General features: G+C 44.6%; 1 protein-coding gene across 3 annotated transcripts in view; it reads right to left on the bottom strand.

Moving 5' to 3' along the window:
* The window catches only part of ABCB1 (ATP binding cassette subfamily B member 1), a 777,038-nt gene that overhangs the window by 575,488 nt on the left and 180,773 nt on the right, over positions 1 to 20,777 (bottom strand). For all 3 annotated transcript variants that reach the window (XM_069648389.1, XM_069648388.1, XM_069648387.1), the window contains exon 3: positions 204 to 270. In XM_069648389.1, coding sequence (XP_069504490.1) covers positions 204 to 270 — 67 coding nt within the window. The remainder of the gene's footprint in view (positions 1 to 203; positions 271 to 20,777) is intronic.

Genomic DNA, 20,777 nt, shown 5'->3' with positions numbered 1-20,777 from the left:
GAGGGGAGAGCAAATACAATTGCAGAAGTCAGTAGTAACACATAGTGTTGCAAGCCAAGATACATGATGAAGATGGGAACAGCATGATTCAGGGCACTGTAGTCCAGTCCGAGCATGAGAAAAAAAACTCACTCACAGCATCTTGTGTTGTTCAGTGGAACATTCATCAAATGTCATTTGTATCAAACAAATTAATTCCTTACCATAGTAAATACCCCAACCTTCTTAGGTTTTTCTGGTTTTTCTTTTTTTCCTTTTTTACCCTTTTTGCTGCAAAAGAGACAAATTTGAAACATTAGGAAGTTGCCCTTTATAACTTTAACAAAACCTTAATAATACATTGCACAAAAGGGCCCTATCCCAGACAAATGCAGGCTTCAGCAGGACGAAGGTCGCTACGGCCATGTGCCACTGTGCATTCTGTGTTGCACTTCGGGGTAATGATAGTGGATGAAGACTGTGGAACACCCACCAGGTCCACCTCGATGAGGAAGGCACGCCACTGAGGTGCCATATTGGGTCGCATTGTTCTAGCTGTGTTGGAATTGAATGTTCTTGGTTGAGATGTGTGTGTTTGCTTATTGTAAATGTAATGCGGCCAACAGTCTCATGTTGACCAGTTCATTGCAATTGTCCTTTACATTGTGTAGGTTTGTGCATACAAGAGCAAGAAAGAACTACCATTTTAACTGACTACTTTGTAACAAAGTTTTTAGTCATTAGGTTTCTGTTTCATGGTGCTTTCGTGAGGGGCAATTTGCTGGTCATGTGGCCTACAAACAGAGGCCTATTACTCCAAGCTTACCAAAAGGGGGCCAGAGGCAAGGAAGTCCCAAGTGTGGGGGACCGCACTCAAAATATCAAACTTTGCTGATCTGATCCATCAACAGGAGATAGCCTGCTTAGACCTACATGCTTTCCAGGAAGGTCATTGTTAATGTTAATGTTATGTCCTGATTATGGGTACCAGCACTACCTGTTGATTGTTTTTTTTTAAAAAGAAATGTGATTTATGATTATAATAAATACACCCTGAATAGAGGCAGATTGCATCAGCCCTTCCCCCAGTTTCAACGTTGCAGACATGAATGGTGCACATCGCTTCTAGTGTCTACCCCCCACCATTTTACAGCCAAAGGGGAGACACTACTCACTGATGCAGCCCTACACACCCTACCCAGGCAATAAACCTGCAGGCGATGAGACAACTTAATGAGCTATAATCATGACAGAGACAAATAACATCATGGCTGGGGCAAGCATGTGTAGGTGCATTAGAACACGAAGCACATATGCAGCCAAACACAAAGATATGATATGATATGGTAGTTTATTTATATAGCGCTTATACAAATGTGTTTCAAAGCGCATCAAGGCAAGGGAGGGAACAAGGGAAAATACAATGACATTCTTACAGGCCATGAACAGTAAGGATGTGAGATTAACTATCATACTCGGCCTGGCGACATTTCAGATAGTGCAAGAGCTAAGAAATAGATAAGGAAAGGAGGGGGAGAGTGGGTAGGAAATGGAAACAGACAGGTGACTATCGTACTAGGCCTCATAATATTTCTGGTAGAGCCGGAGAAAACAAAAGTTGTGTGAGAGGGGTGCAGGAGGGGAGGAACAAAACAATCGACTATCGTACTTGAACACTAGATCAAACTGCACTTAGACATGAAGAACATGCTTATAAACACTAGGTTGAAGACATATACTATCCTTCCTATGCTGAAACGCAAGTCGCACGAGAATACACATAAACGCTTGCTTAATGCAGAACACAACTAAAATGAGTGGCCATGCAAACCAAGATGGAGAACAAAGCCATATTAGGTGATTGGGAGACATTGAGAAGCCTTAACACTGCAGAGAGACCCTGTCTTGCTGAGCCAGCAAAAGTGCCAAGCCTGAACAGCCGAGATAGCAAGTGCACAGTTTGTCAAGTTTGGAAGGGAAAGGCAGATTTGAACCAGCATTGGACAAGTACAGATGACAACCAGGTCCCAGACGATGGACATAATTCTATCTGGAAAAGCAAAGAAGCAAAAGTTGCGGGAAGGTCCCACCATGTCAGACCTGACACCAAGAGGTACATATCTCAAACAGGTCTCTAGAGGCCAAGGAGGTAATGACACCCATGGTAAAAAAGGGCTAAAAACCTCATAAATTACTGAGCAGAATAATTCAAAATGCAGTCCCTACACACGTGACTTGCAGCTGGCTGAGAATGCCTATTCTTTAGAGCCAGACAGGGGTAGACAGAGACCTTCATTCCCATTCATCTAGTTGGGATGAAAGATACAATACAGCATGAAGTTCAAAGCTAAAATTCCCTGGATTACGGCCTGGGGAATGAGAGAGTGGAACCTTATTTGGATAGGCAGCACCATGAGGCCATTCTCACCGCCCCCTGTTGTGCTCATGTGCTGGTAACAGTCCAGGATGCCAACGCCGAGAAAGCCATCCCTGACCGATCACTATCCACCTTTCACACCCACCTTAACAGTGTTGCATCCACCACTCAGAGCACCCCAATGACTTGCTCCCCGTATAACATTTTGTAGGTGGTCCCAGGCGGAGCTACCCAATATGGCTGGAACAATTAGATTACTAACTCCATATAGGACGTATACCTTACCATAGTACTCACCCATTCCCATCCAACCTTAGGTTTGTGCAATGTATAATTTGTTTGTACCATCGCAGTCCCTTAAAGCCAGCTGTCAAGCCTGAAGCAAAACATATTGCCTAATGTTCATACTGTCCCTGCTTTATAGGGGTTTTGTTAAATAAAACCATACTTTGTTAACTTTTTGGTCTCCTTCGTTTTTGGGGGCAGGGCATTTCACTTGTCCTACTTATTTTATGGGGTCTTTAACAACCCCTCCAACTGATTCTGTTATCATCAGTTTTCAAATCAGGAAACAGGGCATTATGCTATGCATCTTCTAAAGCACAACATCTAGAGAAATGATCCTAAAGTTTTTCCAAGGGTTCTGCATGTTTTTAATTTGACTCTATAAAAGTGTATGATTTTGCTTGAAGTTGGTTCTCAGCCAGCCTTTGCAATAAAAAAACAAATTCTCCCAATTTACAACTTTAATCTTTCTCTGAGCTTAGCCTAAAGCCCCTTAAAAATACAATTGATTTGCTCTGGGAAGGTGTATGAACTGGATACCCGCTCAAGTGATAACATCCCCCATCTCCCAGGAGAAGGAAACATTGTACCTCTGTAGAGTGCATATCTGATACAAGGGATAGGCAGATGCTGGAACCATTCATGGAGGCGGGACTGGGCCACAAATGTCCCTGCCAGCTCTGTACTTTAAAGGATATTGAACCATGGCAACCAGCATTCATGGGAGTCATAAATGCCCCAGCCATGAGCTCAAAGGAACTAACAATATATGACAGCAGATGTTCTGTTACCATGTAGAGGAACTGGAGATCTATTTAATAAGTAGAAAAAAATTGCCTATGTGAATATTGCATTGGGGTTACATTTGTACTTGTAACTTTTGAATCAAAGGCCATAGAGACTCAATCTTTTTTTAAACAACTTTCAGGGTGAAACGCTCTATCAGCCAAATGTAAAATAATAGTTTTTATGTTAATTTCATTAAATAAATTAGGTGAATTTGGAAATTTTCACGCAGAAACAGTGCGTGCCAAAGATTTGTCTATGATTAGTTCATTATGTAAATTAGCTGAATATGGCTATTTTCATGCAGGAATGTTGCATGCCAATGAGTCGCATATCATAGCATTTGCGCCGCAGAACCTTTTTTCCAGGTCTGAAAATGATCAGAGCAAAGAAGACCAAAATGTGTAACACATACATCACATGTTGTGCCAAAATCAGTCTAGCAGCATTTGATTTGTCTGAAAGAACCGATTAATAACATAATTACATGTGAGGAATGTGGAAAGTTACAATGGTTTAATTTCAAAATCTCTACAATGACATTGCATCAAATGGTAGGGAAACTGGGTTTAGAAGTCACTCCCATTAGACTGCCCTCTTCATTAATATGTCCAATGAGTACGAAGAGGATAGTTTAGTGTGATGTCACTTGTGGAACACTGTCCAATGACATAAATTGACCAATTAGATTAGAAAAATAATGTCAACCTCTAAAGGGGGTGGTTTCTGCTCTATAAAAGTCCAGACCCATGGACACACTCTCTCATTCACTGACTGGCTGACTGACAGAAGGAGAGAAAGGAGAATTGATAACTGCAGAAAGAAGAATGGAATAGATTGTTTTCCTTTTGGACCCATTTTGGATTACTAGCAGTACACCTGCAAGAGAGGCCCACCTGGAGTTAAAGTCCACAGCCTTCTCCAGTGGGAAAGGCAGCAGACAGACCCAGATACAGAAAGGAGGGAACCAGACGGGAGGTGTACAAGAGGGCGGAGTGACCTCTGATGGGCCCATAGGATCAGAGCTCACCAACGAGTACTTTAGGATGAGATAGCTGTACCTCGAGGTGGATGGGGTGCAGGATTCTCTTACTCCAACACCAATCAATAAGGACAACTCAATGGTTTGGCAAAGGGAAGTTTGTTTAATGACAAGTAAACAAAATGGGGAAACATGGAAACCAACAGTGATGCGATCGCCCGTCTCACTTCAACTCCCGCAATCTTCATTCAAACAGCAATAGTTATAGTCAAAATTCGTCATCATTGACGTGCAACACTCAAAAGTTTGTCATGCAATTCTGTTGGTTGGAAAAGGTAACTTAAGTATAGGTGCTATATCAGTATATGGTAACGGAGTGTGGGGATTGGATAACTCTTATCGGGTAGGCGTCTACACCCTTCCCTTCTACATTACTCATGCAAACGTCACTAAACGTACAAGGTATCATGGGTTCTACTATCTTTAGGACCTTCGATTATTTGGCCCTCTGTGATTTGGCTGGCTACAACCCTAAGCATAAATCTCCACTTTAATTAGCAGCATGCAGAATGGTCAACCAGATGCAATATGCCCCAAGATTCACCCTGCCTCCCTTCCATCAATCAGCACTTTAGGGCCATGTGTCAATTAGTTGGCTGAGGATTGCCTCGAAACTGTAGCTTCTTGTCAAAAAAAGTTATGGTATATTCTGCTTTTGGGTGACATCAGACGTTGGTAGCTCTTCGTGCTCGGCTGGTCACATGTTAGTACACCGTGAATCGGCTTCTTTTCCCTTCGATTTGTGCTTTTAATTCTCATTTTCGGCTGCCACCTGCCTGGGTCTCCTTATCTCGACCTTCACGGGGGAGGCTGTTCTTCTCTCAGGTTTTGATTCTCTGAGGTTCCTATCCGCCTCCCTCACTTGGTTTGACCTCGACTTCCCAGGCAGGAGCTGCCTCTTGCTGAGTTTCGATTCCGCTCTTTTGTCTGGCTTTGAGCTGGCATACAAATCCTGGCCTGTTTGACCCCTAGCAACCTGGGTTTAATTCTGCTATTGTATAAAGTGGACTCGCACTCATATAATGTGCTTCATTGAGGTAGATATATAGTTGGCGCTTGCCGCTCTATTCTTCTACTAAGCATAGCAAGCAGCACTGTTTTCTTAGCTTCTTGCGTTCCAAGCCTATTTACAGGCGTCAGCTAGTTGCATATTTTCATCCTGCTTTATAGTTATGTTTCTTTATTATTTCGTTATTGTCTCTTCTTCTAGGTCCATTACGTCATTGTTCATAACATTTTGTCTTTGTTATCACCTTTTTGGTTGTCGTTTCTTCCATCTGTGAGTCTGTCCGGGCCCTTGTGTCGTCACCATTCGCCTTCAATTAAGGCCCTTTGGGTCCCTTCTGGGACAGTTTGTAGGTAGTATTCATTTCGTGTCAGCTGCTGGTACGGTTGTCTTAATGGATACCTTACAGCCCATGGTTGTCTGGTTATTGGCACTTCAATAGGCATTGCACTTCTGATGGGCACTGGGCAGAGCCCTAGTGCGGCTCTCTGCTGGTTTATTTGTTCATCATATGTCACATTTCTCGGTGTGTACGTTCCTGGTACTTCAATATGGGTGGCTCGAGTGCAGGCCATATCTGGGACCTCCTCTACAGAGGGAAGCTGACACCATCTTGCTGACTGATGCCCACAAGTTCCAAAGGGTGAAATTGATTGGATCAGTCCTTAAGAGGGTGCCCAACTGTCTGTGAGACAGCCAAAATAAATTCATATGTAAGAATGATATTGAGGGGAATTAATTCTGAAATTCTGAATGGGGGATACTCTAAAGGGGAACAGATTAAAGCGCAGCCCTTTTTTGATGAAAGTACTGAGGGGGTGGGGTATGTAAATTGAGAAGACATACTGAAAAATGAATACATATTTTAGAAGTGTATATGCTTTTGGAATTAAAGATTGATAGAACAGGGCCTATGGTATGTATACGTGGAGATCCCCTAGCTCCTCCTCTGTGTAATGATCAGACACAGAAGAGGTATTCTGGGAGTCAAAAGGATCTCTCACTGTGTGCATACCTAGCTAAATAAGGTAAATTGAAGTCAATTCCTGGTTACATCACTAAACAGAGTTCTGTTACTAGCGCTGACTCATTCAAGATAAAAGAGAAAGGGTAATTAACTGCTACCCATTTTCCCACCTTTAAGTTGTCTATTATAAATGAGAAAGGTACACTTTTGCACGTTAATGAAATAGAAACACCATTGAAGGGAATCTAGTGAACAGGCACGTTAAATAGACATTTTTCTCTTTACAAGCGATATGCATGCAGGTGTACTCAGGAGACACCCGGCTGACCCACAGAGCCGAGGTTTACTCAGAAGTACTTTAAGACGAGATAGCTACACCCTGAGATGGATGGGGGTGCAGATTTATTACTCCAACACCAATCAATAAGGACAACTCAATGGTTCGGCAAAGGGAGTCCGTTTAATGACAAGTACAAAAAAAGGGGAGTCATGGCAATCAGCAGTGATGCGATAGTCCGTCTCGCTTCAACTCCAATGAACTTCATACAAACATTGACATTTATACTCAAAAATCGTCATAATTGACGTGTTACACTTAAAAATTAACATGCAATTCTATTGGCTAGGAAAAGGTAACTTTAATATAGGTACTATATTTGTATATGGTAACGGAGTGAGGGGATTGGGTAAACACTGTCAGGTGGGCGTCTAAGCCCTTCCTTCAAAAATAACTACTGTTGACGTCACTAAAAGTACAACGTCCCATGGGTCCTACTAACTATAGGACCCTAGATTATTTGGTCCATTGTGATTGGATTGGCACCAACCCCATGCATACATTTCCACTTTACTTAGCAGCACGCAGAACGGTCAGCCAGGTGCAGGGTGCCCCCTCAGCTACCCGGCCTTCCTCCAATTAAGGTTAAAATCAATCATCGCTTCAGCAACTATGTGTCAATTATTTTACTGTGGCTGGCCTCGAAACTGCATCTTCTGTCTGTAAAAGTTCTGATATCTCTGTCTGGGCGGATGCCAAGCGTAGGTGTGAACCCGTGCTCCTTCTTGTTTGGCTGGTCACGTGCTACCCACACCGTGCATTTGTCTAGTTTTTCTCAATTTGTGCATTTAATTTGTATTTGGCTTGCCACCTGACTATGGGCCTCATTACGAGTCCGGTGGTAACCGCAGCGGTAAAACCGCCTAGTTACCGCCGGACTCGTATTACCATTCCGCCTCCGTGATTCCCGGAATTACCGGGGCATTACAACCCCGGTTTCCTGGGAATCACGGAGGCGGAACGGTGTTAATCCCCATTCCCATTGAGTCCTATGGTACTCAATGGGAATGGGGATCATGGAAACACCGGCAGCATCTCGTGCTGCTGCCGGTGTTTCCTCGTCCGCCTGCAGGCGGGCGGTGTTAAACCCGCCAGGTCCAACCTGGCGGGAACATCACCTCCCGCCTGCAGGAGTTGTGATCGCCCGGCATGGAAACAACGGTGGCGGCGGGTTTACCGCCACCGTTGTTTCCATACCAGGCGATTTGTATCTTATCTCGACCTTTCAAAGACAGGATATTCTGTTTTTAAGTTTCAATTATATGTAGCTACTGTTCAATTATATGTAGCTACTGTTCGTTCCTTCTATTGGTATGACCTTGGCTCTCCTGGCACGAGTTGCATCTGCTGAGTTTCGATTCAGCTGTCTCTTCTCATTTTGCTAGAATATGAATCTTGTCTTGTTTGGCCTCTAGTAACCTAAGTTGATTCTGCTTTTCGTGCAAAGTGGCATCGCACTTATAATAATGTGCTTCGTTTTGAGGTAGATTATGTATAATGGCGCTGGCCGCGCTATTCTTCTACTTAGCATAGCAAGCCAGACTGTTTTCTTAGCTTTCTTGCAGTTCCAAGCATATGTACAGGCGTTAGCTGGTTGAATATCTTCATCCTGCTTACAGCTAATGCTTCTTTGTGTTTAAACATCGTTCTCTTCCTTTGGGTTCATGATATATTTATTCATGGTGTTTTGTCTCTGTGTGTCATTTTTTGGTTATCAATTCTTCTATCTGTGAGTCTGTCTGGGCTCTTGTGACGTCACCATTCGTCTTCCATTAAGGCCTTTTTGGTTTCGTCCGGGATGGTACTAAGGCAATCTTCATTTCGTCTCATTTGTTGGTAGGGTTTTCTCAATGCATACCTTACTGTTCATGGTTGTCTGGGTATTGGTACTGCAATAGGTGTTGCTCTTCTGATGGGTACTGGGCAGAGCCCTACTGCGGCTCTCTGCTGGTTTATTTGCTCATCATACGTCACATATTTTGGTGTGAACGTTCCTGGTACTTCAAAATGGGCGATTGGAGTACAGGCTTTATTTGGGACCTCCTATACAGTACCCCCCTCTGGGCGATTCATTAACCACTTTCACCTCCTCCTTTGGATGCAATTCACTCGATTCTTCTATATTTATCTTCACTCCATCCCCTGGGTTCATTCCTTCTTCATCTTCTGGGTCTATACATGATGGTTTGAAGAAGTGTCTCTTTGGAGTCCATATCTTTATTACTCCTTTCAGGCTTCCTGCCCTTCTTACATGTTTGTCTTTATTCCATGTCATGAGTTGACATTGTCCATTTGGGCTACAGTAAACCCATGTTCCTACACAATTTCTGTGTTTCCTGGGATAGAGAAATGTTGTACCTTCTGGCGCGTGCCTGCTGGCCTTCACAAAGTCTCTTATTTCTTCATCAGTCAGGTCTTTGGGCTTCCATCCTGGCTTGACATCAATCATGATCTTCATTCCTATGGCTTTCTTCGCAGTTTTCTGGCATTGCGATATTATTATCTTGATAATACAAAATCCTAGTAATGTCATCATTAGCAGGGCTACCAGAAACTTGAATATGTCTGCCATCCATTGTGGGACCCACGTGAATAGGGAGCCAAACCAGCTATCATCATCAACTTCGTCAGTTTCGTCGATCAACTGGTTCTGTAGCTTCGTCAGCATACCTATGGCTTCTGTTAACGTTCAATTTTCTTCGTCGTGAGAAGGTGTAAATGTGCAACATGATTCTCCAATTTTTGCACAAACTCCTCCATCCATGGCTGTGATCATGTCAAGGACATATCTGTTCTGGAGAGTCATCAGTCGGATGGCTCTTACCTCTTCCTTGATTGCATTGAATTCTTTTATGGTCGTGTTGATGGTTTGTAGTAACTCCCATCTGGTTATCTGCAACCATTTAGTATTTACTCCAACTTGGATTCTTTGCATAAAAATCGTTGTGGACACTGATGAGTTGAGGCTGAACAGTCTGTGTTCATATGGGATTGCATGAAATGCTTCTTCTGATTTAGCAGAGAAATAATTTTCTCTCTTCATTCGTGTCAGCAGTTCCACGGATCATTTCTTCCTCAGGTGAGCATCTGATTTCGGGAAACTGTCAATATTCAGGTCACTTTTCTGAATCACCAATGCTGGAACGTGGACATTCACTATCGTGCATATGCCTCCCCAGTCTCTTGGCAGCCTGATGTATGCTTTTGATCCACACGCCAAATAATGATCCATAATCACTGCAGTTCCATGTACCTTTCCTGGAGCGTCAAAAACTCGTCCACAGTTCTGATTCTCTCCCATCTTCCTTGTGCCGTTATTTCTGTAACAGAACTTTGGGCTTTCTAGTGGCACTATCTGCAAGGGTCCTCCTCTGTCTTCGACCCATGTCAGTAGTGTTAGGCGGAAACCTGTGCAGTTCCCTCTGGGACCACTGCAAAAGATTTAGGACTACAGGTGTTTGGCAGTAAACCCACTTGGTAGCAGTCTGTACCACACAGATTCACTTGGTAGCTGTGGCTGAGCAGTCAGACTTCCCTCAAGAAGAGTTAGGCAGTATGTGGAGTATACAGCATAGGGCAATTCTACATCGTAAGACAAGCAAACACGCAACAAGGCTTCAGTGTAAAGATATAACGGTATTTATTTATAACGACACATCTATAGAAAACACTCTCGCACTATTAAGGCAAACACTTCAATTAAAATTACTCTACGAAGAAAAAGATCAATCCCCCTAACAATAGTTCAACAAGTCTAGGTTTTTACCAGCATCACTTATTTGCAGACAGAGGTGTATGCTTCAACCTAGATGGCACTCTAGTATTTGTTAGGACGGGAGAGAAAATAAGCAGGTTACGAAATCAACACGGTTCCAATACTTTACGGACAAATGCAAGTCAAGAAGGCAAGAACCACAGTAGATCATAAAGTTCAGAGGCCTGGCCCACTCGGAGAGAGGCAAGGCGAAATGTCCCAAAAAGTATCTTAGTGGAAATGCGTTCGAGTCTTTGAAGCAAATTGTTATCGGCAGATTGGACCAGTTCAGAACAACACGCTAGAGAAAGCTTGGAGGCGACCCTATGGAGAGGCGAGGATTAAGACACCTCACTCTATCCGGCAACAAGGGAAGCCAGGTGGACACAGTACCTTGATTGTGGAGAGACAGCTCCGGCGGGGGCAGTTGTTCCTGGTGGTGGATGCACGTCCGGTCTTTGCCAAGAGAAGAGATGATCTCGTCATCGAAGGAAAATTGAAGATCGTTGCACCACCAGGGAAGAGACCAGCCGCGGAGTGCTCCGTCACAAGGCACCACCTTTTGGTCGCGGTACAGGGGTAGTGGCTATCTGGTTGCCAATGTGCTCTGCACGGGCAATTCGACCACTGCGTCCTGAGGCGAAGAAAAAGCAAAGGGGACTGGTTGTTCCCACCAGTCAGGGGAAGAGACTCTCCGGCAGGGAGATCTCCTCTGTCGTCGGGAAGTGGTGAGTCGGTTCAGCAGGGCTCCACCGGAGGTGTCATCGTTGCATGTCGGCTCAGATTTACCCTCGTCGGATTCTTAGGTCCTGTGGCGACTTCTGAAGATCCAGTCCCAAAAGCCCTGCTTTTATGCAGAAAACCCCCATTCATTCAGCCTAGCTGTCACTCAAAACACGCTAAGTGGTGAGCGGGGAGGCTCACCACTTGGGCCAATCACACCAGAGTGCGACCGGAGTTGGCAAGGCAACTCGGTCCAGGGTGCCTAAACCCCCTCCCACACCCCTGTGGTAACCCAGACAGAATGGCACCACTTTGGAGGGTCTCTGTACAGAAGCCCGCCAAAAGTGGAACAAAGGGTTCAACCTTTGGTTTAGGAGTCACAGAGACGAACACAAACGCCATTTTAAAAAGCTGAGTTCTGGCAGAAAATACCATCCGGTAGGCTTATTTAAGATAAGTAGACCGGAGGTATGTTAGAGATTAACGAGAAACAGTATCAATCTCCAACAATGGGAAGAATCCCATAGGGTTATATTCGGGGTCGAATATAACAAGTAGATTCCACTGCCACCAGCCGAAACTCGACGAGGGGGGACGGGACAGTGCCCCGTCGAATAACAGACCCAGGAGTAATCGAATTACCCCCACTAGTACGTCCACAATAGGATGGTGTGTACTAGTTCTGTTAGTAAATTTAGGTCTAGTAAAGCCAATGGTGACTTTACATGCCCGGGGAGACAGTAGTCAGTCCCCGGGTATGGAGCCTATGATGGAGGTCCGCTAGGACGCCCCAGTGTTACGGCACGTAGGGTGCGGTGTAACACACATAGAAAAACATATGAGACCCTATGGAGTAAAAGACCCCATAGCCCATAGAACACATTGACATTCAAAGGAATTACACACATTAATGTCCAAGAGTGGAAGAAAAAGAGTCTCACTCTTGGCAGGATGGAAAAAAACAAACTCCAGAAATCCAGCAAAGCTGCTGGGGGACTCACTAGGTTAGGAAATTCAGCATAAAAAGAGAATTCTCCCTAACAAGTAGTTTTGCAAGTTTGGCCACAATGGCTTGCGCCCGTATCGTACTATGTTGATGGTGGGCTCGTAGTGACCGAAGACCATCCATGCTTGGCATATCACTACTCCTTTCTCCCATCCGTCTGGTGAAAGCACTGTTCCCCAAATTGGCATTTGGCCTCAATTCTTCCATCTCTGAGCTTCTTCTGGAGTTTTTCCTTGGACATTTAGCTTCTGGTTTGCTTCTCTTCTGATCTCTGCTCCTTTAACTCCAGGCTTCTCATATCTGATCACAATGTGTTTCATCTTTCCATTGTTTCTTGTCTTTATGTCCTGGACATAATCGTCTTCATTTGGATCAGTTGCTTCAGTTGCCCATTTCAGAGAGGCATCACTACCCATGAACTGGCCTCTGGTCTTGCACATTGCTACGTGTGACATACAGTGTGCTGTCTGGACATCAATTTCTGCAGTACGAAGACCTTGGACATCCCATTCTGTATGGTAGGAGTGTGCAAACAAAGCGTTCCCCTTCTGAATTCCGTCTTCCAACTTCCTTCATGCGCTGGTACCAAATGTTGTTTCCCAGATATGCTTTGCTGTCCAGGTAGTCGTTCAGTTCATTGTCATCTCCATGCATGCTTCTCTTGATTCTGAGTGTTTCCCTGTAGTTGGCTATGACTACATCCCTGAATGCATCTGTATGGCTTTTTCCTGCTGGAGGATTCTCAGGTTTCCTGGTCCATATTGCAGGCCTCCTTATCTGCGTCATTTGAGTGGACAAGAGCCTGGCAGCTCTTTCCCTCTCCTCATACATCTTTCTCCTGCTGGTTACAAATGCCCATGCCAACCAGCCTGACACTGGTCCAGTGTATGGTTGTATTGCAGAACTGGTACCTGTCCCTTGCGTTGGAAAATATGTGCTTGGTAATACAGTCTCTGCGGTTTTGTTCTTCAGTTCCTCTTGCAGTTTCCTTGCTCTGGCTGTGTGCGGAACTAATGAGTCTACTATCAGTTGTGTCTGTGCAGTGAGTATTTCCGAGTTGGCTCTTGTTTTCTTAAGAGTTTCTGACATAACTGCTTCTGTTGGTTTTCGTTTTAACTCTTCTTGTTTTCTCACAACATGTGTTGTGGAGTTTCTTATGGCAGGCAGTCTCTTCTTCTCTACTGCTTTGGTTTGTGGTTCTGCAGTCATTGACACTAGGCCTGTTTTGTGTGCATTCAGAGTTTGCATGCGTGTAGTTGTCAGTGATATTACTTCATTCATTCCTTGCTGACCCTGTCTCTGGCTTTTTTGTTTGTTCGTGACCACAAGTGTGTGTGTATCATTGCTAATCACATCCATCTCAAGTTCATTCACTCCACCATCAGATCTTCTAGGGACTGGAATGACTATATAAGGTCTGGGTGCTTTTGTGGGTTTTATGCATGCATCATTAGGTGGGTGCACTGAAATTGAAACGCTTTGTGCACCAGTAAAGAATGTATTTCTGATTGTTAATGACAGTAAAACAATAATGAATATGATGCATAGGTACATTATGCCCCTTTATGTCAGGCGGCAGCATTTTCTTCAAGAGAAGCTGGGGTGCCTCTCTTCTTGTGGGAGGACCAGATTGCTGCTCTGGACCCCCATCTCGATCATTCGCCAAATGTCAATGTTATTAGTACCTTAACCAATATTGTTTTCCGAGTTCTGAGTTTAAGAGTGACAGGTGTTCCACAAGTGTCTCCCCTCTTGCGAGTGACAAATTGTCTCTCAGGTCAGGATATAGTTCCTTTGCTAGACTATGGGAAAAATCAAAATAAAATAACACTTTAGTGAGTCCCTTTACTGTGCATGTTCAAAATAGGTAAGCTCCCAATCCACTCCTCGGATTTGCTTCAGTCCTGAGGACATAGTGTACGTTGATCAGTGTGGAGGACTAGTGAAAGAATAGCAACAAATAGACACAGGGAGTTCTTGACACTGCTTCCTTGATCTGTCCCTCGGCAGAAGGCTTTTAGAATCTCCTCAGATAGCTCCACTGATGGTTAGAGAGTTCCACTTGGAGCACGATTCCGTGTAGGAGCATTCCCATCTGTGCAATATTAGCTGGGTTTCTGATGAAAGTGAGGACGTCAACCTTGTATTGTTCTCCACACTAGCTCTGGAAAGTCAGTGACTAGGCAAAAGAGGACATTATGGGCCAAACTGGTGTCTTCTGGTGACAGGGACAACCGTCCTGTCTTGCTGAGGTTCAGGATTATATGTTTTCTCTTAAATGTGAACAATATCTGCACTGTCCGGTCGTGTGGAGTGCAACTAGAATCATGATTTTATTTAAAAGATGGCTTAAATGTTCTGTATTTGCTGGGTCTCAAAGAAATGTGAGTGTATTTGTTGTTCTCCCGATAAGAGTTGGACAGTCTTCGATTATGCGAAAGAACAGTGTGTTGATGAGCTCAGCTATTTCCACCTGTGTTGGGAACATTTGATTCTTTCTCACTGTACTCAGGGAGTAGGATAAATTGTTCACCAATGACAGTGAGGAGTTGTCATATTGTCTTTTCATTTTCAGGATCTTGTAGAAAGTCAGGGACACTGGTGAGCCTCCCTACCAATGATGGGTATGATCTTAGCACTAGATCAAAATAGATGACCACATCCTTGGTGATGTCATTACTGATGGGACACCATAAGTGATTCTGAATAGGGGCTCGGTGTGGAATGAGTCGGGATACTGTATTTGCTTCCAATGTAAGTGTCCTCGGTCGGAATTTGGCATATTCTTTTCTCATCAAAGCTTAAGTGTGCCTCAGTCCAAAGTTCAATAGTCAACAGCCTGTGTTGTGGCTTATACGTGCAATTTTTCTTCTTCACCCTGCAACTAGGATGCACAGAGTGTCCGTTTTTTATGTCTTCATCCCCTTTTTTGCTTAGAGGAAGTGTCCAATTTAAGCCACAACTTGCAAAAAGTTCTTTGTCTTTGTCTGGCTGGTCATGCGTCCTTCTTCCATGTCATGGATCTCGTCTGCACGTGCTGTGGTTCTTCCCCATCGCTCGTCGATTCCTCTCATTGGGGTGCAGGCAGGGGGCCTTCTCTGATGTACGGTTTGATATCGCTGAGAAAAATCCAAGCTCATCTGCCTGGTAGTTTCACTGCAGATGGGGTGCAGTCCTTTACTGTAAAAGGACAATTGAACCTTGGCTCGTCCCTCTTTTTCCTTCTATGATTCTTCACAAGGACGGCGTCTCCACGGAATACGCTGGAACACGTAGACCTTGAACTTGGTCTGTTGTAGTGCCTCCTTCTGTGTTCTGTGCTGCTCTGCACCCTTTTCGTCGTTGCTGCAGCTGGTCTGAAATTAAAGTAAGGCAGGATGTCATGCAGTTCAGATAGTTTTGCATTTCAGACCCTAAAACCTCTCCTGTTGACCCGGCATCACATCTAGCTCCATCTCATTCTTCTTTCTGTGGCTATCTCGTGTAGCATAAGAGGATGGTCAGACCCGGGTGGTTCCGAAGTGTGTACAGTGCCAGTGGAAGGCAGTGCAACCATCCCTTCTTTAGAGTAAGCTTCAACTTGGCTTTCCTTTACTATAACAAGCCGTTGAGCTTCTCAAAGATCCCATTACCTTGTGCATGATACGCCAACAAGAACTAGTGCTTTATACCAAGCAGCAAGCTAATCTGCTCGAACACTGCATTGACAAAGTGAGGGCCATTATCTGACCTCATGACTTTGCACACCCCTCCACCTGGGGAACACTTCCCTCACTAAAGATTTGGCCGCACAGGTAGAGTCTGGGTGTGTACATCGACCTGCCTCAATCCATCTAGAGAATGGACAAACCACAACAATTAAGTATCTGTACCCATTACATACTTGAATCATGTCTATGTAATCGACATGCAAGTGTTGAAAAGGCCCGTTTGCCCTTGGGATGACTCTTCTCATTACTTTTAATGTTTGCCCAGCCGTGAATTGCTGACAAATTATTCAGTTTACCATAAAGAATGCAACGTGCTCCGCTAATTCGGAATGAACCAGTCTTCTGCGAGCGTTGCTGCTTGGTTCTCTTTTGTCAAGTGCTCCGGGTAATGTAACTGCTCCAGAACTATATTTAATAGGGCTACAGACATTACTGGTTTACCAGTGCTGTCTTATTGCCACAAGCTGTCAGAGGGGTTTAAAGAACATCCTCAACGTTTCCACAGATTCTTCTCTTCCTGTGGCGCCTCCCCTTGGAGTTCCTTTAGGTGTCTTTGCCCCAAATTATTGTAACTTTCAGGTACAGTTCGTGTAACCATCATTCACTCGTTGGTATGGATAACTTCCACTTCCATGATTGTTTCACTTTTGGATACCATATACTTGGCTTCCGTGTCTGCTGCTTGATTCCCACGTGAGATCAAATCTGTCCCCTTCGTGTGGGCAGTGAATTTCACGACTGCTATGCCCACTGGGAGCTGTAGTGCCTTGATCAGCCTGTCCAATAAGGCTGCGTGCTGCACTGGGGTGCCGTCTGCTCGGAGGTAGCCCCTCCTTTTCCAGCGCGCTAAACCTGCATGCACTGTCGACGTCACATAGGCGGAGTCACTGTACACTGTTACTTCCTGGTCTGCGTGATTCTCAATGGCGAGTATTAACGCCAATATTTCTGCAGCCTGTGCTGAATAATGAGATGGTATTCATGCACTAAGAAGCACTCGAAACTCTCCATTCGTTGTGTGCTTCCTCACAGCACTTCATCACAGCAACGCCTCTGTATCTTTGCCCATCACTTTGGTCGATCCTCGAAGACCCGTCAATAAAGACGATCTCTCCTTCTGCCAAGGCATTTTCTTTCATCCTGGGGATTTCATCATAGAATTCTTCATAATTTGCACAGTCATGTATGGGCTCACCTTCTGTGACTGGCTCTGCGATGACCATAGCTGGGTTTACTATATTACATCGGACTATTTTAATCGATGGATTTGATATGATCACTTCATAAGCACAAGATCTCTGAGATGTCAGTGTGCCCTTTGGTTTTTCTAGAATGGCAAATAGTGAGTGCTCGACGTACAACGTCATTGAGCATCCCATTACAATGGTTGTAGCCTTCTCTATGGCGAACACTGCAGCAGCTAACCTTTGTTTGCACGGGAAATGACCCCTCATCACTGGGTCCAAATTCCCAATATAGTATGCCTGGGGCTTGTACTCCAATGTGGTTCTCCGCATGAGTACTGCCGTCATAACGCTGCCATTTGTGTGGGAAAACAGGTAAAATTCCTCTGTATAATTGGAGATCCCTAGAACTGGTGCTGTGCAAATGGCTCTTTTGAGTTCAGAAAATCTTTTCTCTTTCGTCACTTGGGCCTTCTTTAGGGCCTGAAGTAAAGGCTTGGTGTAAGAGCTGTAGTCGAAGGCCCATGGCCTGACATAGTTACATAGGCCTAAAAAGCTCTGCATCTGCTTTATCGTTTGTGGCATAGCCGTGTTAAATTTGGCTTCAGCCCTTTCTGGGGTCACTTTCCTTCCCTCATGTGAGATCAGCTGGCCTATGTACAGCACTTCTTGTTGACAATATTGTAACTTTTCTTATGTCAACCTCCTTTCTTAGCCAGTATAGTCAATAGCTGAACGGAATCGTGCCTGCATTGTTCTTCTGTTGTGCTACAAATGAAGATGTCATCCACGTATTGCTGGATGACACTTTCTAGTGCGATATTGCTCAAATCCATCTGCAGGACTCTGTTGAAAATAGAAGGAGACTCACATTACCCCTGTGGCAGCCTTGTGCTTTTCAGACAAATTTGTCTGAACGTGAATGACATCAGATTTTGAGAGTCACGTTGCAACGGGATTGAGAAAAATGCATTTTTCAAGTCAATCACTGTGAAATATTTTGCCTCAACGGGTATGTTACATAGAATCGTAGACGGGTTAGGGACTGGAGGGAACTCGGCCTCAACAATATCGTTTATTGGGTGTAAATCCTGGATTAAATGCCAAGACCCTCCCGTTGATTTATTGATTGGATAAACCACGGTATTGCGGGACAACTCTGACGTCACTAAGATGCCCTGTTCCATCATTGCAGAAATTGTCATCTGCCTCTCTGGACATGGGATATTGTCAGGCTTTTGCTAGAATTGCTCCTGGTTTTAGGTTAATCTTCACTTCTCCAACCCCCTTCAAGAGGCCGACATCATAGAGGCCTGTAGTCCATACTGAGACAGGCACCTTGGCTATGTTGTCATCAAAATATTCAGGATGATTTAGCGCCAACATCATTCTCTAATTGGTACTTCTCTTTTAATCATCTTTACCCAAAAGGTGAGACTCACTTCCACCATTGTCTCTCTCATATCTGTTTGCTCTTCAAACAGATTGTCATCGGTGACGTCGGTCACTCGATATCCTTCTTTGATGGCGATTACTGCACACCATTGTCAGCCCTCGTCGCCATAAACATCAATCAAGGCCACTCTCCCTCGCACTGCAGCCGTGTGTATCATCAAGTGAAATACTTGTCCCTTCTCCTCATGAATCGGTATTCTGCGTCTGAATAAGAACTCATCAGGGGTTCTCATGATTTTGTCTGCAAGGCCCGGCAATCTTGCCATAAGCACACGCATACCATATGCGAACATTTCTGGCTCTAATGGTATGGCCCTCATGGCTATGTGTCCTGAGTATGCTCTAATCATTTCGCAAACATTTGAGTAGTTCATTCCTGGAGTGGAACATACTATCCCCTCCTCCATGAACGAGATTGTCTTGTTTAATTATGTCATTAAATCTCGACCCAAAATGTTTACTGTGGTCTGCTGAGAATATAATAAAGGTACATTCATTTCACATTCTCCTATGGAGACTGGAAGTGCATTTGTGAAGGGAACACGACTGGTAGCTCCTGTAAAACTCTGAGTATCTACGGCCTCGCCGGACAAGGAAAACTTGCCTTCACGTATGCACGCGCGTGTTGTACCCGTGTCCACTAAGAAAGAATATTCTTTATCTCCTATAAGACATCCACCCTAGGTTCCCTGTGAGGGTCTGGTGTCACTGATAGGAAAGAACACATCAGGGTTCCCAGTGAGCTGTCCTAGTTTATATACAAATTTGGCCCACTGTGTGCTGGTGAATTTCCCCCATTCCCATTGTTACTTCCCATTCCAGGGTTCGTGGACTGCCTCTTGCCCATTGTCTGTGACAGTTGTTTGGTGCCAGTTGGGATTGTCCTTGTGGAGAATTCCCCATGCTCTGAGGCTGCACACTTTGTTGCACTCCTGGTGCTTGTTGTTGCACTGTGTGATTCTGTGCAACACCCTGTTGAAAGACTGCAGGTGTGTTTGTCGTGCCTGCTCCTGTTCCTTGGCCGTTCTGCATCATGCCTTGGTTTCTGCATGTGCGCGCCAAATGCCCTGTCATTCCACACAGCCAACATACTGGCAGTGGTCGGATCATTTGCCCATTTGACATATTTTGGTTACCATTTTGCATATTTTGAAAGTCTCCATGATTGTTTTGGAAACCTCCCTGATTGCTCTGCCATCCTCCTCCCCTAAATCCTCTTCCCCTGGGATAAAACCCCATATTGCCCTGATTATTCTGCTGTGGACTAGCCACCTGCTGCATGCTTGATTCAGCTGTGGTAGTTATCATGGCTCCCTCAAGAGCATATTTTGACAATTTCTTTTGCACCAATTTCGCTTCCTCACCCTTTCAAGCGGCTTTCTTTTTGCAATTCTCTTCCTGCAGCAGCCTACAATAATGTGCGATGGTCAACAGTATTTCAGCCCAAGGCTTGGCTTCAATTCCCACCAATTTCTTGAGTTGTTTCTGCACCGGCTCGGGCAGCCCTTGGCACAATATATGGTAAAACACAGGTATAGATTTCGTCCAGGATTCATGAGTCTCGAGCACCCATGCTCTGTATGTAAATTAACGGATCTTCAGACTCCTTCATTTTTTGCGTCATTATAGCTCCCATATCTGAAGTATCTGGGTATAGTACTCGTAGCGCTTTCCAGACTGCAGCTCTACAGTTGTTAAATGGAGCTCCGTCGTGCACGGTATTAATTGGGGTTACGCCAGTGTAGCCTGCTCGTGCCCACACATCGTCTGTTCCCTTACCAAGTATGGCAATTAGGAGACTCTTAATGTCCCCTACAGCTAACGTGTTTCCTCCTGTCATTTTTTCTAATTCATGTATCCACTTTCCGGCTCCCGATGTCAGCATTGGCAGCTTGTTTTTCAAATTTTCTCGATCCATGTGTGGCCATGGAATATATTGCGGTCTTACTCCGCCCTTCTCGAGCAACGGAAATTGGGATGCATAGACCTCTCTCTCTCCTCTTATTGTTCTTCTGTCTATTGCAGGGGTAATACTCCCGCATTGCTGTCTGCCTGGCAATCTCCTGAGCCTGTCTACATAGGGCAGTGATGACACCCCCCTCTGACTATGAGATACTTCTTCATGTCGGTCGGACTGTGTGGCTGACTCTGATACCCTTGGTGCAG

Source organism: Ambystoma mexicanum, chromosome 2q (genome assembly GCF_040938575.1).
Source record: "Ambystoma mexicanum isolate Mex_15411 chromosome 2q, UKY_AmexF1_1, whole genome shotgun sequence".
Taxonomy (NCBI): Eukaryota; Metazoa; Chordata; class Amphibia; order Caudata; family Ambystomatidae; genus Ambystoma; species Ambystoma mexicanum.
The sequence above is the reverse complement of the archived record's forward strand: the minus strand, read 5'-3'. Positions and strand labels throughout refer to the sequence as shown.